Here is a 27,328-nt window from a genome sequence, read left to right as displayed (position 1 = left end):
GGCAGATCAAACAGCGAAACATACAGCACTGACTCACACTCAGACAACTGATGCGACAAAAATAACAGATCCGACAAACTGTATGACAGTCAGGGATCCCACACTAGATGTTATTGACATACAGACACATGCTACTCCAGAAGAAATAAAGAAATGGATTGAACTAGGAGGGATCCAGACAGATCAAGGTTGGATGACGAAGGGAAAATCTACATGGTTTCTCCCTGACTCTATGGTTCAAGTCATGATAAATACAGCACATAGTCCTGCACATCTAGGAGAGAAAGCAATGCTAGACAGTTTACAAAATATCTGGAACAATAAACACTTACGAGCAGCAGCAAAACAGAAAGTGCGTACTTGCATGATCTGTTGTCAGTTCAATCCAGGTAAAAGCGTCCCTGTAGAGCAAGGTGGATTTCATCCTCCCGATCACCCTTTTGAAGTCCTCCAGATGGATTATATCCAGATGGACCGTTGTCGAGGATTTAAATATGTTCTCGTAGTTGTCTGTGCTCTGTCCCGCTGGACCGAAGCATACCCAGTCCCAGATTACACTGCTCCGACCACTGCCAAACAGTTGGTTCGTGAATTCTTCCCACGATACGGCCTGCCTCGTGTCGTGTACTCAGATAACGGTCAGCCATTCTCGTCTGCCTTAATGAAAGAAGTTTCCTTGTTACTGGGATACCAGTGGAAGTTCCATTGTGTCCGACACCCAGAAGCCGCAGGCCTTGTTGAGAGGCATAACCAGACATTAAAGACCCGCCTTGCCAAAATATGTCAGGAAAAAGGGGTCGACTGGATAGTCGCCCTGCCAGTGGCACTATTCTATATGAGAATGGTCGCCCATTCGAGATCAGGGCTATCTCCGTACGAGGTGGTCTTTGGAAGACCACCGAATATGTGGGGGACGCCCATTCCAAAAAAGATTACTGATGTTGATTCTAACATGTTAACAGATTACCTTGCCTCCTTGATGTCTGCACTCCAATCATGTCGTTCACAGGTTGCCGCAGCCTTCCCTGACAACACTGATGTAAAGCCACATGACGTCCGTCCCGGTGATACTGTCCTCGTCCGCAATTTCGACAGAAAAAGTCCGTTGGAGCCCCGCTGGAAGTCTCCGAAGACCGTTCTTCTAACAACAAGGACGGCGGTGAAAATCGAGGGAAGAAAGGGGTGGGTACATACGAGTCATATCAAGAAATTTGCTGGACTGAAACCTGACCCAGACTCGTCCACCCCCACCAAAGACTGTGTTACCAAAGACTTTACCGAATCGCAACGAGAAAAAACTCCTCAAGAACTATATCGCATGAGATTACGATCTAGCAAGTCAGACAGTTTAATTGTTTAAGTCCTCCCCTAGGTGAATCGGTTAAATAAGTTTCTGACATGTATCCCCTAGATCGAGATAGAGAGAGAGAAGTAAAGAAACGTACATATTGCAAATCACTTCGTAGTCACTGCATAGTGACACTAATAATCATGTTTATTCTCAGTATTTTAATTATTGTTGCTAGCATCTTATTACCTATCTATTATCCTATTTTCAAGCGTGAACAATCTGCTTACAATGTTTCTGCTGAACACACTTTTAGTGAGTTACCTCCTCATGAGCTTTCCTACAGACTTGCGCTGCGCAACAATACATTCATTAGTATGTTACATCATTCTCATCAAACTAACAATGCTACAAATTGCTGGATATGTGGCCGACTCCCTCCCTACCAGAATTACAGGGGAGCTCTGCCCCTCTTTCCGTACCCGTTCACTCACAATGGCTCCTGCGGAGCATGGTTTAAAATAATTAATTCTTTAGATCCCGACATTGCTGTTTTCGATGGGGGTTGGGTTTGGGGAAACCTGAACTTGGTCCTACTAGACGTCTGTTACCCAGATAAGGAGGGACTTCCCACTAGAATAGGAACAGATCTAGAAAATGAAGTATATGGATTAGGTAATTATACAATTAGCCTTATGATTCTTACTGTCGAATCCGAAGCCACACCAGTTCTACCCATTATGTCAGTACTGCCAGTCACTGGTGAATTATGTATCAAGAAGAAAGGTTCAGTACACTTAGGTCATAGTAAATGCACTACTGTGGTCGAATTCAGTGATGATGGAAAATCATCTTTCAAAGCTGTCAGTCATTCTTACTTTGTTTGTGGTCATACCGCATACATACGTCTACCTCCAGATTGGGATGGTACCTGTTACATTGCATTCCTTCTGCCACCTGTTTTTTAGCTCCTCCTGATTACCATAGAAATAGCAATCTAGTAAAGAATAGACCCAGAAGAGATGTCCCACTTGTCGACTACACAGAAACGGCATGGGAACAGTACACTGATTTTAATAAAGGATTCTTTTTCTTTTTAGGACCTGTCCAGAATAGTAAATTAATACGCAGATTAACTAGAACACTTGAAGCAGTAGTAAATGAAACTGCCTCCGCCTTAGGTAACTTAACAGAAGAGCAGTCCGCTATGCGGGTTGTTGTCCTTCAGAATCGTCTTGTAATTGACGTCATCTTGGCAGATAGAGGTGGAGCCTGTAAGGTCATCGGGTCAAGTTGCTGTGTTTTCATACCTCAAAACGCACCATCAGTATATCAAGCTATCACCCGTCTTCATAAAATTGCAAATCAGATGATCAGAATCCAGGCACCTGGACTTGGTCCGGTTGGTTCTGGACAACGTTAACAGCTTGGGGATGGAAGATCCTATCCTTCCTAGGCATTGGCCTAGTCCTAGTATTCAGTTGCTGCCTGTGCCTACAGTGTGGGCCAGCGATTTGTGGACTGTGTGCCACTTCTTGTATTGAACATTCCAGTTTTCACTCAAAACGTAACCGAAAGAAAGAAGAACAAATGATGTTACAAGAACAGACTGATCGATTCATGAGGATCGATATTTCATGAAGGGTCCGTAGGGAACAAGGAGGGAATGAGGAAAATTAAATTTTGGCCATGTTGTGTTCCCTAGCGCGTACCCCACCGACTCCATGTACCAGCTTAAAGTGCATGTAACTTCCCTCCTGTGCCAGCTATGAAGACGCAAATACATTTGCGTCCACCGTTAACTTGTCCTCTTTCAGATCCACCATGAATGGATCATGTAGTCCGTTCCTAAGTATGCTATGCCACCGTCTCTTTGTAGTACACTTTTCATATTTTTCCTGCTCTAGCAAGAGTAGGCCCTGAATTCCTGCCATCTGAACCTCTTTTGTGGCTCCTGACTCTGCCCAGGCTACCTCTGTACCCGTGAACTCTGTCCTACTTTCAGCGCGGCCCCTCGCGCTCAGCTCAAGCCTGCTTTCTGCCAAGGCTGACTATAACCTTCGAGTTATCTGTTTCGCTCCTCGAGAATGCATTCCTGCCTACTAAATCCTGTAAACATCCTCCCCAGCTGCAGAGCCAAAGGGCCGACCTGTCTTAATGCAAGTAATTCATAGCCTCTGTTGCCATGCTTCCATGGAAGGCCCCGTGCCCCACGCTTCACATGTAGACACTTAGGCGCTTATACACGCATCCACAGTTAGCATAGAATAGCTTCTGCCCTAGAGACCTTTCCGCCCAGATAGTATAGTTCCTAAACATCAGATATCAGATATGATAGAAGTACAAGTTGATCTGACATGCCAGACTTCTGTCTCTTTCCGTCAGTGTAAATGTCAAGTCCCCTGCACCCCTCAAATCACACGTCATGCAGCTGCGCGCGCATCCAAGCTTCCGATTTCTGCTGACATTGCAACATTCTGTTAGCACCACCCCTTGGTGCCACCCACTTGCGTCACTTATCAGTGACGTTTCTAGCACACACATCTGGTTCACGCCTAGTTTACGACTCTTGATGATGTATTAGTATCACGTGTATATTGTTATCTTGTCTTCTCTCAGCTGTTACGCCTCTTACATTATTCTTTATGGTATAACTCAAGTATATAAGCTATGTACTGTCATTAAACGGGAGCGCTCTATCCCTTCTGACACCCCTGTGGTGGTCAGAACATGATATCCTGATTCCTTTATGAGGAATAAAACCCTTAGAAACTCTAACACCACGGACTCTGTCTTTTTTCATTCCGATTGAGTTATTATTGATTAAGTACTTACCTGCATAGAAATTAAGAGAGTAAATTAATTATTTACGTCACTTCCCCGTCACTAGGGATGTACGTCAGGATGCCCTCTTTCCCCACTCTTGTTTGTGCTCTATATGGAGCCATTAGCGGACAGGATTCGAGGGTCCAAGAAGATTGAGGACATTACTTTAGGCTGCCAAGAGTATAAGATATTATTGTATGTAGATGATGTCATGATTTCTCACACACAACCCTTTTCCTCCTTGCCCATCACACTCAGTGAGTTAGAGAGTTTTGGCTCTGTTGCTGACTTTAAAGTTAATATTCAAAAGTCACAGGCCCTGAACCTCATGATACTACAACAAGATAGGCTCCGGCTGGAGCACCAGTTCCCAATCCCATGGGCGGATTCATGGGTCCTTTACCTAAGGCTTAAAATATGCTCCACACTGGGGAGAAAAGTGGGGGGTAACTACACAGATCTCTTGGACACAGCCTGCTTCACCCTGCGCTCATGGGTGGGCAAAGGCCTCTCCTGGTTAAGATGCAGTGCTAAAATGACTCTCATCCCTAAGATACTGTACCCCATGCAAACACTACCCCTGCAACCATACCCGCACCTGTTCAACAAACTGCAAAAACTAATTGAAACCTTTATTTGGGCAGGTAAAAAAATGTGCATGGCCCATGAGAGGGTATTCTTATCATTAGAGAATAGCTAGCTCGGAATACCTCACCTCATCCATTAATACCTAGCAGCACAACTGCGCTACATAGTAGAGTGAAACACTACTCGCGGAGAAACGCTGGTGCTTCATGGACCAAAGCATAGCTGGGATACACATTTGGAACATTCCCTGGCTCGTAAAACAGCATCACCCACCTGAAGTTTATATCACACTCGTCACACATGCCACAGTAGAAGTATGGAACAGAGTTAAGATACCTATGGGCCTATCATCCCACATTTCCACTTTTACACCAATCACAGGCACCCCAGAGTTTCTGCCTGCAGCGGCCAGTCCTGCATTTCAAGCCTGGCAGACAGTTAATTGTAAGAGGTTAGGAGACTTTTTCGATCACAGAGGCCTTATGGACTTTCTGCAGTTCCAAAGGAATTATGAGCTACCTGCCATGGAAATCTACCGTTATACAGTCATTAAACACTGGAGACCCCTTTCGAAATTTGAAAAATGGCTGATTGCCAGAGGCAATGACAAAGGCATCCTCTCCAAAATCTGTGCCATTCTTAATAAACCCACACACCCTACCAAGTAGCCAGCCCAGGGGAGATGGGAAGCAGAGCTAGAGCATATGTTTACACCTAAAGAATGGGATGACATATTACATAGAACATACACCTCATCCCGCAGTGCAAAGGGGCAAGAAGCATTACTTAAAGTTACACACTATTGGTACTATACCCCTGTAACCATGACTAGGTGGAGGATCTGTAGCTCAGATGCTTGCTGGCGTCACTGTGGCCAGGCGGTTACCCTGACACATTTCTTTTAGCACTGCCCCATACTTTGAAGATACTGGGAGGAAGTATTCAAAGAAACCAATGGGATCTTCACCAAGGACATCTCAGCCTTGCCCAGCAATGTCCTTTTATAGCTGCCGAATGCATTAACATATCCACTACACTCCAACAAGGGGAAGGCCATTACGATGGTACTTTGTACTGCAAAGCAAGCGTTCACCTCTAAATGGGGCACCAACTCTGTACTGGGCCACACAGACTGGTGGCATCAACTGTGGGACATTATTGGGATGAAGAAAATCACAGCCGCATCAGACGGTAAGCTGCCGCAGTTCCACAAAACATGGGACACATGCATCTAATTTCTAGGATGGGAATTCCATGAACTTGCATGCCCACAATACCTTTGCATCCAACTAGTTACACAGAGTACTTGTGCTGGGGATCCGGTTAGCAGAGATGGCTAGATTGGCTGAGGGTGCACTGTGATTCCCCAGTCAGCTTCACTTAGCCCTATATGGCACATTCCCTCCCAGTCTACTCCCCTCAAGAACCACCCCCTCTTCCATCCATGCTGCTCTTCCCCAGCCCACCCCCCTGCATCCCCATCCCCTAGTTAGTTGTTTTTTAACACTGAGCCTCACCGTCTATTGAAAGTAGGTGGGAGCATGTGTCCAATGTTTAAAAAAAAATTAATAAAATAGATTTGAACAATCAAGGGAAAATTAGAACTACCTAGCAGTTCAGGGCAGCCCTGACGTACAGGAGCTAGGCCTGCTTGCTTACACAATCACTTAATGATTGTAAAGTACTTGTTGACTGATATTGCCATATTGTGCGTAGCTAAGTCTCACTGCAGACATCATACAGTCAGAGACTTAAGGTTACAGCTTACCACATGCCTAATTCACTACAGCTAGGCCTGCTTAATAAGTCCCATCCCTTACTTTGTGCAGGCGGGGGTCTCCACAGCTCGCTTCTTCCTCCGGTTGTTCTGCAGGGTTTCCATGCGGTTGGGCGGCAACAGCGTAAGGATCAAGTGCGGAGTCTTGGAGCTGTACTCTGGCTTCCATTTATTTTTCGGCAAGTCCTTCATAATATCAACATCAATTCCTGCAATAATACAGGAGGGGGGATAATGAGCAGACTCCTACTGTTCACTACTGCAACACCCAACAAACTTAAAGAAGAATATACCCGTTTAATCAAATTGATTTTTTTCAGTCACATACAGTATATCCCTCCTACTTATCAACAACCTGATGAAGACTCGTTTGTAATAATCCTAGAGCTGAAACGTCCTTCTCCAACACTTCCATTGCAATAACCCCTCTCTGAGATAATCCTGTAGTGTAATATCCTTTTGTGATAACCCTGAGCAGAAATATTCTTCTCTAACAGTCTGTGAAGGGGCAGTCAATAGGTGGGTTTAGAGAGGTAGTCAATTTATACAGGTCCAAGCAAAGTTCTAGTCTCCTATTATCCATTGACCACAGTACCCAAACTCTGCCTCCTGCCATAACTAGAAAACATCTCAGGCTCTTACTGCTCATCAAAATCACAGGGTGATTAGGTAAACTGCATCTAACTAATAGCACTGAAGAGAAACTAGTGGGTAGCATGGAAACCTGCCCTCCGGGAGTTTCAGAATATTTGCCTGGCTCTATCCTTTTCTTGTTGCCTATGAATTAAAGGATTATTGACAGTAATCTGATGAGGTTGGCATACAGAATATGCTTTCCTAATGTAAGGGGGGTGTCTGTGTTTCTACGTTGACCAGTAAGGATGGTACCATTTTTAATTGGTTCTATTTCCATTGGCTTATAAAGTATACACTGGAAAATTGAATGGGCAGCATAACAATTCTAGAGCAATATAAATAGATGTGTTTGAGGGATATCTTTACTAGAAGTATGTTATAATATTATATATTTGTCAATTAAGTTTGGCAAAGGTGGCAAACTTCAGGTTCACAAAAGGAAAAGGCTGTCCCTCTAGGAAACATTTTGCAGTGGCTGAAAATGTTCCCAAAAAAGGTTAACACTAGATGTTTCCTAATTTTTTCTACTTGTGGAATGTATCTGCAAAATATTAGGTCTGTGGCTCTACGGCAAAAATAATATTGGAGGACATTTTACCCACTATTAACCAAAACTTTTAACAAGGTTTTTTTGTAAACAAATCACAAAGATTGAAGCATGAACTTTCTTTTCGTAAAGCCCTGAAAACATGACTGGTTAGGAACTTATCTTCCACTCTGCTGTGTTCTGACAACCTATGATGACTGTTCTAGCGCTGCGAGCCCTTCGAGTAGCGATGAGCTCTGTAAGAACTCTAGACTAGACGAGACTAGATGGCAAAAGCCAAATTTGCAAATTCGCACAAACCTAATCTTTACCTTGGGATCAAATTTGATTGCCTTTTACAATGGAAATGTAATAATCAATTTACTTAAAAACAGAGTGAGATGGGATTAGGAAGATCTATAACATTTAAGGACAAATGTGATTGAATCCCCTTGATTTCCCTGATTATGTCCTAAATTGATTCCATGGTTCTACATTATGAGGAAACTGGTGCAAATGGGGTAGTTTTACTTGCAATTTACTGAAAGAGTGATATTGTAAACCAGCATTTCCGTGAAAAATACAACTCCAATTTGGGCTCTTTGACAGGAAACCCTGCCAGATTCATGAACAAATTCTACGAATTCTAAATTGCGATTAATACCGAATAGCAATTTAGAATTTGCATAATGGGATTCATGTAAATCTGCGACAAAATAGAGCGATTCGCATTCGGCCGCAAAAGCCGATAGCGATTTTCCGAAATCGCAGTAAAATCGCAAAATCAGTCCATTTTCGTGTTGGAATTGCGATCTCGCAATTAGCAAGATCGCAAATTGCGATCTCGCTAATAGCGAGATCGCAAAAACGGGAAGTCGCATTTTGAGCACAGTGATGACATCACAACCAGGAAGCAGGCAGTTCCCTCCCCCATTGAGAACACTGAGGCAGAATTTGAAGCAGCACTACTCAGAGCTCCTCTCAAACCACCTCAAGTTTTCGAATTTTGGATACTGCAGACAGAAGCTATGTCACAGGAAGCAGCAGCAGGGCCAGTGACACCGGGAGAAAGCGCAAGATCAAGTTCTCAGAACAGAAGCTGGAGCATCTAATCGATGGAGTCTGCAAAGACCACGATAAACTTTTTGGCAAGGACTCCAGGAGGGTGCCTGAGGCCGAGAAACGCGACTGTGGCTGCGCATCCGCGCCAAAGTGAACGCAGTAGGAGTCACACAGAGATCCATAGACGACCTCAAAAAGAGGTGGTACGACCTCCGAGGTCGTGCCAAGGAGAGGGTGGCTGAGAGGCTGGGTGAGCGTCTTGCAACTGGAGGGGGAGAGCCTACAGTCCCTCCCAACACCCCATTGGAGGATTGTGTGGAGAACACATTGCAGCCTGAGGCATGTGTTGGGGTTACCCGTCTGGACTCATCCCGACCCACCCAAGACAGCCAAGGTAAGTGCCATGCGACTGCGACCCTGTCCCCTAACAATGGCCATGACCCTATAGCCTCCCTTAATAAATCCCAGTCATGCAGCCCATGCACATCAGAACATCGCTATTGTATTGTGGGACATGTAGTCTGACCACAATGTACAAAAACTCCCATGCAGCCAGACATGTCCTAATGTACGCATTGCAACAGCCAGTCAGGGAATGGTATCCAGCATGCATGTAGCAACCGCACATGTCAAAGATACATGTAATTAATCTACGTCCACTTTCCATCACAGGTGGTGCAGATAACACCAGCAGCGATAGTGAGAGGCTGCAGATTGATGACACACAAGAGGAGCCTGAGGATGAGGAAGAGGAAACATCCACAAAACCAGCTCCATCTGGCCAAGCACCAGTGCCAGCATGCGTACCACCACCTGGAACGCCAGCTACATCAGGCACACCACCATTGCCAGCTGCAAGACCCATGCCAGTGACACCGTCAACATCAGGTGCTGCAAGACCAGCGACACAACGCACACCCACTGTGCCCAGCCAGCACAGCAGGCATGTCAGGGAGCGGTGGCAGAGTACACCACGCACCGGCAGGAGGGGGATGGCTGTGCGTGTGCCAGGGCTCTCTATTGAGCGCCGCATGCTGCGCGTACACCAATTACAGGCACGACACCTAGGTGCTATACACCTGCAGCTGCACAACACAGGCAGGAATGTTGCCAATCTGTCTGATCGCATTGACCGGATGTCCACAGCTATGGGGGCAAACACTGCGGCCATGATCAGCCAGCGTAACCTCACCCGCCGCCGCCACCGCCAGCTCCTCACACGCCTCTCGGCGTACACACATTCAAATTACGTGATAGGAAATGCCACCTCCCAGCTGTCCCGTAGGTCTCTGGCAATGCAGCTGCAGATGGTACAATGCTGTGAGGACGTGGCACGTGCACTCGAGCAGGTGACCACTGTTGTCCAGGCTCTGCAACCACCTGGCCAAGCCCACGCAGGAGGGGATGACACAAGCGAGGGGACCTCGAGCCTCAGCAGCCTGTCTGCGACACAGGTCAGTGTCCTACGACGCAGCAGCAGGCCCAGTGCGGGATCAAGTACTCTGCCGGAGGAGGAGCCTGAGAGGCGACTGGGAGCTTCGCGCCGGAGGCGCAATTGACATTTCTGAACATGGACAGGGACATGCTGCTGACATAAGCATGTCCACTAGAAAATATTGAGCTGTATGGCGCAATACTCCTCATATGTAACTGATTCAAGTAATGCCTTATTATTGTGCAACCAACAATAATATTTATTCAATAAGTGTACATCGGACTCTTGTCATTATTTCCATTGTCATGCATGAGTGAAGTGTTGGGTGAGGGGAGTGGGTGCACTAGAAACAGTTCATTGTGATTTGGTTGCGCCGTCTGTGTCCTTCTGCAGGATTTTCCCCGCGTGCATGACGCGCATGTGCAGGTGGGCGGTGGTCCCCTTCCGACTCACTGCCAGATATCTCTACAGGTATCCGGCGCTTGGAAGCAATGTTGTGTAGTATTGCACACACAGCCACAATGCAGCAGGAGACCTCAGAATCGTATTTGATGGCCCCACCAGTCTTGTGAAGTATGCGGAATCTGCTCTTCAGAAGGCCAAATGTCCTCTCAATGCAGTTTCTTGTGCGTATGTGTGCTACATTGTAACGCCGTTGCTGTGGTGTTGCAGGGTTGAGGTAAAGGGTGAGGAGGTACTCACGGAGAGCGTAGCCACTGTCACCTGAATGAGAGGAGCAGAGGGTGAGTGCCTGTGCTGCGCAGCTACATCATCACAGTGTAACATTGTGGGGCAAGTGTACTTACCGAGTAGGTGTCCTTCACCAAAGTCTCCCCTGGCCAGTTGTGTGTGGAGGCCGCTGTGCCGGAATATGAAGGAGTCATGTGTGCTCCCCGGGTACTGTGCCACTATGTCCGTGATGTATGTCTTAGCATTGCACACCATCTGGATGTTGAGGGAGTGGTAGGACTTGCGGTTGTGGTACATGCATTCTGTTTGTGCTGGTGGGCAGATGTGGATGTGGGTACAGTCAATGCATCCTATCACATGTGGAAATTGAGCAACATTGTAAAATTGATGCTTGGTCTCATCCAAGTCCTGTTGGCTGGTGGGGAATGAGATGTGGTGGTGCAGCTGGGTCAGCATTGCATCTAGGAAACTCCTTAGGCAGCGGGACATGGTGGGCTGGGATATCCCCCCAGCAACTGCAACTATCCCCTGAAAGCTTCCGGAGGCCAGAAGGTGCAGGCTGCACAATACCTGGACATGTGTGGGCACGGCATTAGTCCGCCTTGTTGGGTGCTGCATCAGTGGGTCCAGGTCCTGGATTAGCTTGATGATCATTGGCCCATTCAGGCGGTACTTAGCGTATATTTGCTCTCTGGTTTGGCCCAGCAGGGTGACCCGCTGGCAGAATATCCTCTCCTGGATCCTACGTCTGTTCCGTGCTGCTCGCTGTAGCCTTTGCCGCCTGACCACCATGTAGAGTCCTGGCATTGTGAGAGTCCTAATGCTGCAGCTGCATCTCCTTAAGTGTGTTTGGTCAGGCCGCCACCTGTTGCTGATTAGGAAACGTTTTTTCAACAAAAAAAATGTCCTTACTGGTTACCACCTGGTTTGGGTTCTCCTTAAATTGTGCATCGCAAATAGCGATTTTTGGGTTAATCGCAAATTGCGATATTTCTTGAATAGCGATTACGAATTATTTGCGATATCGCAGATTTATTCGCAGAATCCATGGTTTCTCGCATTTACAGAATCGCTAATGGGCTTCTACCAGGATTCTGTGAATTTAATTGCGATATCGCAAATTAATATTAGCGAACTCGCAATTTTTGATCTTGAATACCTTTTCTTCAAATTGCGATCGCAATAGCTTTTTCGCAGCTATTGCGATCGCAATTTGGCTTCATGAATCTAGCCGCCTTGGAAGTGGGTGGGAAAGCAGCAGCTATGTCACTCACACACTGAACATGACCCCATGTTATTTGTGTTTTTTGTGTCCAAATTTGGTTGCCAGCAAAAAGGCAAAGGACTATACCGGGTGTTAAATTTGGAACAAGGTACCGGAATATGGGGAAATTGATTTTAACAAGCATTAGCAAAGCAAATATGTTGCGTTTATGCACAGCTATTGCATGAGGTTTTGCCAATGCATTTTAACCACGTTGTACACCATCGTGGCTGCTGTTCACCATAGCTAAAAGTTAGTGATATAATGGAGAGTGGCGTTGAGTGGAGTGGCGTAGAGTGCAGTGGGGCAGAGTGGAGTGGCGTAGAGTACACTAGAGTAGATTGGAGGGTTGTATAGTGGAGTGCTGTGGGGTGGAATAGAGTTCAGGAGAGTGTTGTACAGTGAAGTGACATAGACTGGAGTAGAGTAGTGTGTCAACAAGTGGAGTGGCGTAGAGTGAAGTGGCATAGAGTGGAGCGGCATAGAGTGGAGTAGCGTAGAGTGGATTGGTATAGGGTGTTGTAGAGTGGAGGGGCATAGAGTGGAGTGGTACAGAGTGTTGTAGAGTGTAGGGGCATAGATTGGAGAGGTGTAGAGTGTTGTAGAGTAGCGGGGCATAAAGTGGAGTAGAGTGTCATACACTGGAGTTGCATAAAGCGGAGTATGCATTTTGTGGTAGTGCCCTGCCACTTCGGATTTACCCAAAAAATGATTTCTTTGTGCATTCCTAATTCTGATATATTCTGAAATATTTTCAGAGTTTATTTACTGACATTTGAAGTTTGTTGTGTGCTAGAAAACAAGCCTTTCCTTTCACACCTTCAGATCGTCAGATAACTTATCTCACTTTGAAGTCGGAAAAAGAAAAGTAAACACCAAGTTCCCTCGGAAGACAGTACCTGACATTTGACCTCTGTCTTTGAATGCACAGCACATGTCACTAGATAAGAAAAACATTTATAGGCCTATTTACAGAAAGCAAGAAATTGTGGAAAAATACAGTTAACAGGCCATGTTCCACAAAATAGACTCCTTCGGGCTGGCCAGCCTAAAAAAAATAAAGCCAGCAAATAGAAAGCAAGGAACTGTGAGGTAGAAAACACAAAGCCAATGGTAAGCAATGAGTTGAATGCTTTTCCAGGGAATCTTTCAAAATGTCCCCAAGAAATATTTAGCAAACCAGAGTGTGCACTGTCTGGTAAGCTTTGGTCTAAAAAAAAAGTTTGAGCGCCCAAGATAAGATCTAAACAGTGAAGCATTTACCCGGATTAGCTAGATGGTCTCTTCAAACGATCACAACAACATCCATGCAGAGAAAATCAGGCGCAATCAAGTCTGGGAAGTGGAAACGCATTACCTTCTAGAGAAGACTGGAGACTGAGATTTTAGATTGTGCCAAAGGGCAGTGTTACACATCCTTGGACCTAGATCTGGGCTCGTAAAATTGAAAGAAGATGTGAAGTATGTACATGTAGCCTTGGCGCCATGCAACGTATTGTAGCTGTGCCAAGGACACAGGAATAAACACATCTTCTCGGCGGTGGAAACTTACATTGTATGGCGCCACTAACCAAGCGCGAGAAAGTGTTGAAAAGATGCTGAAGGGCACATAAAGATTCATCTGTCAGTGATTAGGGTTGTAAATATTTGGCGAGGCGACATCAACTTTCTGGGAAATCATGTACTGTGTCTGACCGTTCCCACGAGAACGGTAATGTAACCGGCTTCGATTTACAGAGGTGATGTACACTGTTAACATGGAGAGTGCGTCGCTTCCAGTCAAGTGTGTGTTTTTGTTTGTGGTCAGTTTCTTATATAGCGTTAACTCGACCCGAAGGTTTCAGGGCGCATTACATGAGCACCAGCTGCATTACAGACGGACACATTCCTTTTTAGGCACGTGGAGATTAAACGATTTGCCCAGAATCACAGGATGTTTGAATCTCTGGCCAGACTCGAACCTGGTCCCCCAGCTTCAAAGTCGGCCGCTCCGGCCTTTAAGCCACACCCTATTGTTTACTAGGCAGTCGCTTATTAAGGGTGAAACTTGAAAACTTGCATTCACGCCCATCTTATGTTTTATCGAGTGTTCCGCTTTTCTGACATTAAGCCAAGCAGCCTTAATCACCCTTATAACTTAGACCGGGTCATTCATCATAAAGCCACATAACATTAGCATAATTCTCTAATGGCCTTATATGCCTAACATTCTTCATTAAAAATTACATAACAGTAATATTTTTTTGTAATCTTCACAGAGCAGTGATATACTTCTCTGATAACTTTTGATTCTAAAACATTCTCAGAGGGTTAGCATAGTCTATTTAACAGAGTTAAACATTCCTCTGTAACACTCACAGGGCATTAACAGCCTTATGTAAAATTCACAGAGCAGCAACATTCTTCTGCAACATTCACAGAGCATTAACACCATTCACAAGGCAAGAACATCTTTCTGTAAGTAGTATTCACATCCCTGGTTAACATTCACAGAGCAATAACATTCTTCTGCAACATTCACAGAGCAGTAACCCCCTTCTGTAACATTCACGGAGCAGTAACATCCTTCTGTAACATTCACAGAGCAGTAACATCCTTATGTGACCTTCACAGAGCAGTAACATTCTTCCGTAACATTCACAGAGCAGTAACATCCTTCTGTGACATTCACAGAGCAGTAACATTCTTCAGAGCAGTAACATCCTTCTGTAACATTCACAGAGCAGTAACATCCTTCTGTGACATTCACAGAGCAGTAACATTATTCGGTAACATTCACAGAGCAGTAACACCCTTCTGTAACATTCACAGAGTAGTAACATCCTTCTGTGACATTGACAGAGCAGTAACATCCTTTTGTAACATTCACAGAGCACTCAAATCCTTCGGTAACATTCACAGAGCAGTAAAATCCTTCTGTAACATTCACAGAGCAGTAACATCTTTCAGTAACATTAACAGGGAAGTAACATCCTTCTGTGACATTCACAGAGCAGTAACATCCATCTGTAACATTCACAGAGCACGAACATCCTCTGTAACATTAAAGAGCAGTAACATCCTTCTGTGACATTCACAGAGCAGTAACATTGTTCTATAACATTCACAGAGCACGAACATCTTTCTGTAACATTCACAGAGCAGTTAAATCCTTCTGTAACATTCACAGAGCACGAACATCCTTCTGTAACATTCACAGAGCAGTAACATCCTTCTGTAACATTCATAGAGCAGTAACATCCTCTGTACCATTCACAGAGCAGTAACATCCTTCTGTGACATTCACAGAGCAGTAACATCCTTCAGTAACATCCACAGAGCACGGACACCCTTCTGTGACATTCACAGAGCAGTAACATCGTTCTATAACATTCACAGAGCACGGACATCCTTCTGTAACATTCACAGAGCAGTAACATCCTTCTGTAACATTCACAGAGCACGAACATCCTTCTGTAACATTCACAGAGCACGAACATCCTTCTTTAACATTCACAGAGCAGTAACATCCTTCTGTGACATTTACGGAGCAGTAACACCCTTCTGTGACATTCACAGAGCACGAACATCCTTCGGTAACATTAACAGAGCAGTAACATCCTTCTGTGACATTCACAGAGCAGTAACATCATTCTATAACATTCACAGAGCACAAACATCTTTGTGTAACATTCACAGAGCAGTAACATCCTTCTGTAACGTTCACAGAGCAGTAACATCCTTCTGTAACATTCACAGAGCAGTAACATCCTTCTGTAACATTCACAGAGCAGTAACATCCTTTTGTGACATTCACAAAGCACGCACTTCCTTCGGTAACATTAACAGAGCAGGAACATTTTTCTGTAACATTCACAGAGCAGAAACATCCTTCTGTGACATTCACAGAGCACGAACATCCTTCGGTAACATTCACAGAGCAGTAACATCCTTCTGTGACATTCCCAGAGCACGAACATCCTTTGGTAACATTAACAGAGCAGGAATATCCTTCTGTAACATTCACAGAGCAGAAACATCCTTCTGTGACATTCGCAGAGCACGAACATCCTCTGTAACATTCACAGAGAAGTAACATCCTTCTGTGACATTCCCAGAGCACGAACATCCTTTGGTAACATTAACAGAGCAGGAACATCCTTCTGTAACATTCACAGAGCAGAAACATCCTTCTGTGACATGCGCAGAGCACGAACATCCTCTGTAACATTCACAGAGCAGTAAGATCCTTCTGTGACATTCACAGAGCAGTAACATTGTTCTATAACATTCACAGAGCACGAACATCCTTCTGTAACATTCAGAGAGCAGAAACATCCTTCGGTAACATTAACAGGGAAGTAACATCCTTCTGTGACATTCACAGAGCACGAACATCCTTCTGTAACATTCACAGCGCAGTAACATCCTTCGGTAACATTAACAGGGAAGTAACATCCTTCTGTGACATTTACAGAGCACGAACATCCTTCTGTGACATTCACAGAGCAGTCACATCGTTCTATAACATTCATAGAGCACAAACATATTCTGTAACATTCACAGAGCACGAACATCCTTCAGTAACATTCACAAAGCAGTATCATCCTTCTGTAACATTCACAAAGCAGTAACATCCTTCTGTGACATTCACAGAGCAGTCACATTGTTCTATAACATTCACAGAGCACAAACATATTTTGTAACATTCACAGAGCATGAATATCCTTCTGTAACATTCACAAAGCAGTAACATCCTTCTGTGACATTTACAGAGCAGTCACATCGTTCTATAACATTCACAGAGCACAAACATATTCTGTAACATTCACAGAGCATGAACATCCTTCTGTAACATTCACAAAGCAGTAACATCCTTCTGTGACATTCACAGAGCAGTCACATCGTTCTATAACATTCACAGAGCACAAACATATTCTGTGACATTCACAGAGCACGAACATCCTTCGGTAACATTAACAGAGCAGGAATATCCTTCTGTGACATTCACGGAGCAGTAACATCCTTCTGTGACATTCACAGAGCACGAACATCCTTCTGTAACATTCACAGAGCACGGACATCCTTCTGTGACATTCACAGAGCAGTAACATCGTTCTATAACATTCACAGAGCACGGACATCCTTCTGTAACATTCACACAGCACGAACATCCTTCTGTAACATTCACAAAGCAGTAACATCCTTCTGTGACATTCACAGAGCAGTCACATCGTTCTATAACATTCACAGAGCACAAACATATTCTGTAACATTCACAGAGCATGAACATCCTTCTGTAACATTCACAAAGCAGTAACATCCTTCTGTGACATTCACGGAGCAGTAACACCCTTCTGTGACATTCACAGAGCACGAACATCCTTCGGTAACATTAACAGAACAGGAACATCCTTCTTTGACATTCACGGAGCAGTAACATCCTTCTGTACCATTCACAGAGCACGGACATCCTTCTGTGACATTCACAGAGCAGTAACATCGTTCTATAACATTCACAGAGCACGGACATCCTTCTGTGACATTCACAGAGCAGTAACATCGTTCTATAACATTCACAGAGCACGGACATCCTTCTGTGACATTCACAGAGCAGTAACATCGTTCTATAACATTCACAGAGCACGGACATCCTTCTGTAACATTCACAGAGCACGAACATCCTTCTGTAACATTCACAGAGCAGTAACATCCTTCTGTTACATTCACAGAGCACATACATTCTTCGGTAACATTAACAGAGCAGGAATATCCTTCTGTGACATTCACGGAGCAGTAACATCCTTCTGTGACATTCACAGAGCACGAACATCCTTCTGTAACATTCACAGAGCACGGACATCCTTCTGTGACATTCACAGAGCAGTCCCACCAAACACTAAAGAAGGTCCCAGAGGTAAGTTTATAGACCCTATCTGTTAAGCCCCCTGAACAGAACTGACACCAACCAAAAAATTAACAGAGAGTCCAGCTTGAACAATGTACCTATACATACAGGAAAGGAAGTAATTTTAACTAAAACGAGTTCCCATCAGTCCACCATCGAGACCGCCCTTCATCATTTGGGATCTCTTTTGCTTTAATAATTCACAATCAGGGGTGAAAAAACCTGTGTTGGTGCTTAGTTTCCATACACAGGAAAAACCCAAAGTTAATGCTGATGTGAAATTCTGATGTGAGTAAGATAGCGTTTCTAGTGGTGAACTGAATAGCAGTGCTTTAGAAAAAGTGAATTGTGAGAGATAGATAAAGAAATCTAAAATTAGGTCGTGATCGGGAAAACAATTTTAATAAGCACCCTCACACTCCTAAGTCAATAAAAAACAGTGCTGATTAGTGGTTTAGCAAATATCCACTAAAAAGGATATAAGGTCGACATGTTTCTGCAGACGAATGAGGTCTAAAGATCCCCTGCTGCTTCCTCAGGACCATTAGAGCTACTGCTAGATTAAATTAAATAAGTCATATCACCTGAAGTGTATGTGTAATCATCTTCTCATCCAAACTGATGAGAAGGAACAGCCCCACCTCACCTGGCTCGAGCTCAGGTAGTGGATGCACCGCACTATCCGTCGGTGCACCGGTCGTCCCTCTAAGCTCTCTCGTAGGGACAGTAACATCCTTCTGTGACATTCACAGAGCACGAACATCCTTCTGTAACATTCACAGAGCACGGACATCCTTCTGTGACATTCACAGAGCAGTAACATCGTTCTCTAACATTCACAGAGCACGGACATCCTTCTGTAACATTCACACAGCACGAACATCCTTCTGTAACATTCACAAAGCAGTAACATCCTTCTGTGACATTCACAGAGCAGTCACATCGTTCTATAACATTCACAGAGCACAAACATATTCTGTAACATTCACAGAGCATGAACATCCTTCTGTAACATTCACAAAGCAGTAACATCCTTCTGTGACATTCACGGAGCAGTAACACCCTTCTGTGACATTCACAGAGCAGTAACATCCTTCGGTAACATTAACAGAGCAGTAACATCGTTCTATAACATTCACAGAGCAGGAACATCCTTCTTTGACATTCACGGAGCAGTAACATCCTTCTGTACCATTCACAGAGCACGGACATCCTTCTGTGACATTCACAGAGCAGTAACATCGTTCTATAACATTCACAGAGCACGGACATCCTTCTGTAACATTCACAGAACACGAACATCCTTCTGTAACATTCACAAAGCAGTAACATCCTTCTGTGACATTCACGGAGCAGTAACACCCTTCTGTGACATTCACAGAGCACGAACATCCTTCGGTAACATTAACAGAGCAGTAACATCGTTCTATAACATTCACAGAGCAGGAACATCCTTCTTTGACATTCACGGAGCAGTAACATCCTTCTGTACCATTCACAGAGCACGGACATCCTTCTGTGACATTCACAGAGCAGTAACATCGTTCTATAACATTCACAGAGCACGGACATCCTTCTGTGACATTCACAGAGCAGTAACATCGTTCTATAACATTCACAGAGCACGGACATCCTTCTGTAACATTCACAGAACACGAACATCCTTCTGTAACATTCACAGAGCAGTAACATCCTTCTGTTACATTCACAGAGCACAAACATTCTTCGGTAACATTAACAGAGCAGGAACATCCTTCTGTGACATTCACGGAGCAATAACATCCTTCTGTAACATCTGCAGAACAAGGACATTCATCTGTACCATTCTCAAAGCAATCACACTCTTCTGTAACATTAATAGGGCAGTAACATACTTCCGCAACAGCCACATAACAATATCGTTCCCAACTCAATAACAATCCTCTCCTGGTAACAATCCCAGAGCAGTTATATCTTTCTGTAACATGCACAGAGCATTAACAGCCTTCTGTAATCTCCATAAAGCATTAACACGTATATAGAAGTCACGTCCCCTGTAACATTCACCGAATAGTAACAACTTCTGGAATTTTCAGCGAGAACTAACTTTCTGTTTTAAATGCCCCAGATCTCAAGTATCCTTTGGTCACCCTCACCCTTTTCGGTGTCCCTTACCCACAAAGCGTACTTCAAGCTCCTCGCTCCTGTTGGGGACTATGCTGTTGTCGGCTGGGATGTAGGAACAGCAGGGGCAGTGCACCCCAATCTTGAGACCCAAGTTTCTATCTGAGGAGGAGAAAAAGCATTCTCTTGTGAGCACCTGTCAATGGTGTGCTAAACAATGATTAAGGTGAAAGTAAGACTAAATACACAAAAGCTGTGCCAAGTGGTACATCAAGCGTACTACAGTCAACCATGCATAATGTTCAACCACCCAGTCTTAAAGAAAGTCACACACCATACACTGCCCACTAATTGAATCTGCAATGAAATGACACATATCAATTGGGTTGAGAAATAATTCTCCAAGTACAAAGGAAAATAAGGTCAAACAAGAGATTATTGATACATCAGCACTCCCACAATCAGCAATAAAGCCTCGTCTAAACAAAATGAAGAAATGGAAAACAAAATGATATAGTATACAATTGGATAGCTTGGACAAATATCATATGTATTAGTAATCATAAAAAAACACGTGCAGCGGGCACATCAAGACACAAAACAAAAATCATAGCGAAATAGATACTAATAATAAAAAGGTATACAAACTAAATGACAATACAGCAGAAAATGCAAATGTCCTAACACCTACACACACACACTTGCCAATACAAGGGGTGCAGCTCCTGACATAACCAGAAGGACACCCCTCCCCAGGTGTTTATGAAAAACGCACCATCCAAACGTGCACATGTGGGCCAGCAGAATATGGAAGGTAGCCACAGGTCCAAAAAATGTTCCACCATGTCGAGACTGGTGTTTGTTGCACAGACATCATCTAGAAATAACTATTTGAAGAGAGGAAAGATATACAGATGATTGCCCTCTTTGCTGTGTCCACAGGAAATTGAGATGTGATCCCGGACATGACTGAAGTAGCTCACTTAACCAACCACCCACTCCTGTACCACTATTAAATTAAATTAATGGCTAGGGCGCTCGACCTCGGACCTGGGGATCTGGGTTCGAGTCTCGGTAACGACGCCAAACATCCTGTGATTCTGGGCAAATCGCTTAATCTCCCCGTGCCTAACAAAAATGAATGTGTGTCCTCATGTAACGTAACTGGTGCTATGTAAAGCGCTCTGATACCCAATTCGGTTCGGGTCAAGTTCGCGCTATATAATAAGTAAAATTACTGATTCGGTAAAATTACCGAATCTGTATTTTTTAATGCCCTACATCTCAGTATCCAAATACCGGTCGGTAACGGCCGAAAATCGGTATTTTATGGCCGTTACCGACAGGTATTTGGATACCTACATCTGGCCCTTAGACTTTAATATTTGAATAGTAGTTTAGGGAGTCATGTTTTCCTAAAAGATTATTTACCGATTCGGTAAAATTACCGAATCGGTAAAACAGACCTGTTCTGTAAAAGCACATGTAGGTAGCACATCTTTGAGTGCCGCAGGCCTTTCAGATTCGGTATTTTACCACCCAATCCAATTGGGTGGTAAAATATCGAATCCAGGTGTGCATGCACATCTGTGCATGCACACCTGTGCAATGTGACACACAGACATGCCCTTCGGGCATGTCTGTGTGCCACATGGCACACAAGTCTGGAATTGGGGTGCCAGAGGGTGTCAAAGTGACACCCCCTGCACCCTTGCAAAAATCTGAATTTACCGAATCGGTAAATACCGATTCGGTATTCACCATTGATTCCTATGGGCTTCAAGGCCCATAGGAATCAATGGGGGATACCAATTCTGTATTTACCGAATCGGTAAATACCGAATCTTACAGATTCGGTATTTACCGATTCTGAAATACCTACATGTGCCCCCTTCTATTTTACCACTTCTTAAATACCGAATCGGTAAAATTCGGTAATTTAGAAGTGGTAAAATAGAATTACCTACATCTAGCCCATGAACTGTAATCTTCACTATTGTGTCAATGAGAGAAACACGAAAGATGCTTATAAGTACTGACTTGTTTATGTTTAGTCACACTATTGTATTAAGTTATTGACAGCGGCCGGGAAGTGGTTGCTTGTTATAAGAGAAGGTTAAATACTAATGTGTTTTCCTTATGTCACAGCTGATGAATTTGTTACATTAAGATTCATTCTGAGCAAAGATTTACATTACACTTCACTAAAGGCAATAACTGACACAGAACAAGCACTTTAGTTCAAGAATTCTCGATTGAGGATAGAGGTTCAATTTACATTTCAGCTCTAGGAATTCTAAGAGCTCCAACCTCCTAGAGATAGAAAAACAGAAATTATCACAAGCTGTAACATATGTCATGTGTCAGTAAATGGGGGGTTAAAAGGTGAAATGCTTAATGAGTTATTTTTTCTTTTAGATGTTGATGCTTCTGCGGAGTAGGTTGATCCCAGCAGTAAGAACCTGCTGAGGGATTATATCCATTGTCTCTGTTTCCATCTCTTGTCCTATTGCCCTTTTCCTGCATCTAATCCTGACCTGCACAGTACTCTTTACAAGATTATCAATTGGTGCAGGAAAGCATGCTTCTGTTGGATTCATATTGCTAGGTTTCAATGCATGAAAGTCTATTGTTCTCCTTCTCTATCTGTCACTTTTTGCCCTATATATATCCTACAGTACACCTCATCAATGGTTCTGTCGGAATATACTGTCCGGCATATTCTCAATTCAGAGGAAGTCATCCAATCCCTCTACATACACAATAAATGCACAAAGTTATAAGAAACACACATTGTTTAAGCAGTACAGAGTATATATTGTTATTGAAGCAATTTTATATTAGTTCATCAATAATACAACTCAGGAACTCAGACAAGTCCTTACTCGCTGCGCTGGCGCTTGGCAGCGAGTAAGGACTGCTACAAGCGTTTTCTTTTACCTTTGTTTTAGCCTGCATTTTAAAATTGTCTAATATCACTTGTACTCTGCTCGCTCACTCCCCGGTCCACCGCAGCAACCAGTGCTGTTTGTTGTGGAGGGAGGCAAGCGGTACCACTTCCTGGTTGCTCCATTCTAGGCGGCCATCTTAGGTGGGTTGACACGCTAGTCTCCCACTCCGCCCTTACTACTTAAGGGCTAGACTCATTCGCGCTCGAGGTTGATTTGATAAACATCGCTGCGCTGGAGCTTGGCAGCGAGTAAGGACTGCTACAAGCGTTTTCTTTTACTTTTGTTTTAGCCTGCATTTTAAAATTGTCTAATATCACTTGTACTCTGCTCGCTCACTCCCCGGTCCACCGCAGCAACCAGTGCTGTTTGTTATGGAGGGAGGCAAGCGGTACCACTTCCTGGTTGCTCCATTCTAGGCGGCCATCTTAGGTGGGTTGACGCGCTAGTCTCCCACTCCGCCCTTACTACTTAAGGGCTAGACTCATTCGCGCTCGAGGTTGATTTGATACACATCGCTGCGCTGGCGCTTGGCAGCGAGTAAGGACTGCTACAAGCGTTTTCTTTTACCTTTGTTTTAGCCTGCATTTTAAAATTGTCTAATATCACTTGTACTCTGCTCGCTCACTCCCCGGTCCACCGCAGCAACCAGTGCTGTTTGTTGTGGAGGGAGGCAAGCGGTACCACTTCCTGGTTGCTCCATTCTAGGCGGCCATCTTAGGTGGGTTGACGCGCTAGTCTCCCACTCCGCCTAATCTACTTAGCCCCGCACCTTCCCGCACAGCGGTGACGCGCAGCGGTAGCGCCGTAGACGCGCCGAAGAGGCGCCTAAGAGAAGCCAGTCTGCGCCAGTCCGCGTCCAGACGCTTCCTGCTTGCTGGTGGCCAGGCCCTTTCACAATGGTAGGGCCCCCACTTTCCTATGACTCCTCATCGCTTCTCGCCCTACGTCCTTGCTCCAACCTGTTATGTCGTCACACGTTCCTCCCACACCTTACTGAGTACCTTTGTAAAAGCTGTAATTGGAGCCCATCTCACACCTGCCCTTCACCCCCTGGTCAAGAATGGAGAATGTTCCTCCTTAATTGTAGGTCCCTATGCAAACATTATACCGAACTGCACTTACTGATTGATGAGCTCAAACCTGAAGCTCTCTTCCTAACTGAAACGTGGCTTCACACAGATAACGATCCGACTACTGTATGGGCCACCCCACAAGGATACACGCTTAAAAGACCGGATCGCCAGACCGGGAGAGGTGGCGGATTGGCCATCATTTATCGAGACAGCTATAAATGCCGTATTACCCCCACCACCTCACCAACCTGTGAGAGCTTCCACTTTTCACTAGAATTCTCCTCCACTACCGCCTTTTCTGGCATCCTAGCCTATCGCTCACCTGGCGCTCTTAACAATTTCATCACTAAAATAACAGACCTTGCTGCAAGTCTCGTGTTGTCCTCGCCTAATTTCACCCTGTTTGGGGATCTTAACTTACATCTAGATGATCCTCACGACACTACAGCTAATAATCTTCGCTCCAACTTACAAGCCTTGGATCTACATCAAAAGGGCTTTCACGTAACCCATAATAGGGGTCATCTTCTTGACCACATCTATAGCAATATAGAGGCTCTTGTGGTGGACCCCCCTACACCACTACCTTGGACCGACCACTTTTTGATACCTTTCACGTGGCGCACAAACCCCCCTCCCTCGACTCTCCATCCTGCTAGACATTGAGGTAGGAAGTGGTCCTCAATCCCCCTCCCTGCATAGGAAGACGCCCTTGCTAGAGACCCACCTAGGAAGGTAACGAATCCCAACACAGCCACCAACAATTTCGATGGCTGGATCTCTAGCACACTCGATCTGGTTCTCCCCATACAATCTAGTAACTCTATAAAAAGACCCAAAGCAGCCCCATGGTACACACCTGCCCTTAAGACCATGAAATTAGCTTGCCGGAAAATCGAGAGAGCCTGGAGACAGGACTACTCTCAACTCAGGAAAACTGAATATAGAGCTGCCATTAAGCTCTACGAACAGGAGATAAAGGTGGCACAAGCTTCTTTCTACGGTGGCAAAATGAATGCAGCCGCTAATGCCCCAAGGGAAATTTTTTAAATTGTCAAATCCCTTATTTCACCCCCTGCTGAGTGTCCCTCTGCCGAGGGCGCCAAAAATCGTTGTAACGATCTGGCCGTTTTCTTTTCCCAAAAAATCCAGGCCATATACTCCTCTTTCAGGGACGCTAACAATGATACGGAACCCCTCGTATCTACAACCTCCGACTCCTCTGTCCTCTGTACGCTTGATACAATCCCACTTTTGGACATTCCTGCCTTGGATAAACTCATCCCCAAAATCACCTCTGGTTCTCCCAACGATCCAGCACCCCCCCAGACCCTCACTAAGGTCACGGACATTATTCGCCCAGTCATATTGGACGTTCTCAACACATCCATCACCTCTAAATCCGTACCACCTTCATGGAAGTGCGCGATGGTGAGGGCTCTGTTGAAGAAGCCCAATCTTGACCAGAACAACTTGGTGAACTACCGTCCTATTTCCTTACTCCCCTGGCTGAGCAAACTGCTAGAGAGGCACGTAAATAACACCTTGATGAACTATCTGGAGTCTAATAGTCTTCTGGGGGCCTCTCAGACAGGGTTCCGTCCTCTGCATGGGACTGAAACCGCTCTCTTAGCGGTGACGGAAGAGGCAAGAGCTGTGTTGGATCGGGGTGGAAAAGTCGCCATCATCCTCTTAGATCTCAGCGCTGCGTTCGACATGGTGAACCATGTCACGCTATTACATCGATTGGCGGACATGGGCGTGTCGGGCGCGGCCCTGGAATGGCTGACATCCTTCCTGGCTGACCGTTTCTTCCAGGTCTTTGAGGGCGAGGCGGTGTCTCCTAAACACCCACTCAGGTGTGGGGTCCCCCAGGGCTCCTCCCTGAGCCCTAACCCGTTTAATGCCTACATGGAACCCCTAGACAGGATAGTCCATCCCTTCGGTGTGCGTATCGTAACCTATGCGGACGATACCCAACTGGTGGTCTCCTTAGACCACTCTGAGGGATCGTCCCACACCTTAGGCCCCTGTCTGGAGGCTGTTGCCAGATGGATGCAATCTTCCTGCCTAAAACTTAACGGGGAGAAGACAGACGTCATCCTATTGGGCAATCCTTCTCCCTCTGTTCTCTGGCCACCATGTTTGGGCCTGCCCCCGTCCCCAAGTCCCAAATAAAAAGCCTCGGGATCTAGTTCAATAAAGCTTTGGACTTTTCAGTCCAAGCCACAAAGACCGCCGCCACCTGCTTTGGGCTTATGAGGATGTTGTGGAAGGTGCTCCCTCTGCTCCCATTCCAGGCAAGGAGGATCCTGGTCCAGGCCCTTATACTCTCCCGCCTGGATTACGGGAATGCCCTCTACATTGGAGCTCCGACCTTTGCCACCCAGAAGCTCCAAGTCACACAAAATAGTGCGGCCCGCCTACTCTACAATCTCCCTCGCTGGCAGTCAGCGAGGAATGCCCTAAGAGAGCTTCACTGACTCCCTATAGTGGCAAGAGTACAATTTAAGGCTATGTGTATCCTACACAAAGCCTTTCATCGCGCAGGTCCCGCCATTCTGCATCCCTTGGCTACTCCCTACGTCCCGTCCCGTTCCCTCCACTCCTGCACCCTCTGGCTGGCTACTTCCGCTAGAGTCAGGAAAGCTCGATGGGGAGGCCGCTCTTTCTCCCATACTGCGGCCAAACTCTGGAACACCCTCCCTCTATCCCTTCGAGGCAACAGTATTAACCTGTCCTTCAGGAAAGCCTTGAAAACACACTTGTAAGCCAAATTCTGCTGATCTGCCCTGAGCCCGCGTTAAGCAACTTCAGTCACAAGCGCTACGAGGCCTCCGGGTAGTTTAGCGCTATACAAGTGCAATTTTCATTCATTCATTTCATTCATTCATTCATTCATTCTTGAGAGACAAAAAGTGCATGTGCAGATAGAAAGTGCGCATGACAATGTTTAAGAGAGTAAAACAAGTAATAGCATTTCTTTCTTTTTATAATCATTTATCTGGTCTGGCTGTAATATCAATCTGAAGATAGGCAGATGAACAAATCTTTCCTCTTCATACAATGATATAGTGCAGTCCAAATGTATATTCAGTGGAAGTTTCGACCTGTTACAGTGTGTGTGGCTTAATCGTTTGTTCTGGTCATCCTCAGGACAAAGAAAAGGAGACACCCCAATCTTCATACGTTCTTCTCAGTGCCCCATAGTAACCACTTACT

At 45.0% G+C, this 27,328-nt stretch overlaps 1 protein-coding gene across 1 annotated transcript in view; it reads right to left on the bottom strand.

The window, feature by feature from the left end:
• The window catches only part of LOC147691853 (transforming growth factor beta-2 proprotein-like), a 213,078-nt gene that overhangs the window by 88,572 nt on the left and 97,178 nt on the right, over nt 1–27,328 (bottom strand). Inside the window, exons 4-5 of the mRNA XM_086938130.1 lie at nt 20,134–20,244; nt 6,523–6,688 (exon numbers count right to left, since the gene is read on the bottom strand). Coding sequence (XP_086794256.1) covers nt 6,523–6,688; nt 20,134–20,244 — 277 coding nt within the window. The remainder of the gene's footprint in view (nt 1–6,522; nt 6,689–20,133; nt 20,245–27,328) is intronic.

Source organism: Lissotriton vulgaris, chromosome 9, assembly GCF_964263255.1.
Source record: "Lissotriton vulgaris chromosome 9, aLisVul1.2, whole genome shotgun sequence".
NCBI classification, from domain to species: domain Eukaryota; kingdom Metazoa; phylum Chordata; class Amphibia; order Caudata; family Salamandridae; genus Lissotriton; species Lissotriton vulgaris.
This window is presented reverse-complemented; position numbering and strand designations above follow the sequence as displayed.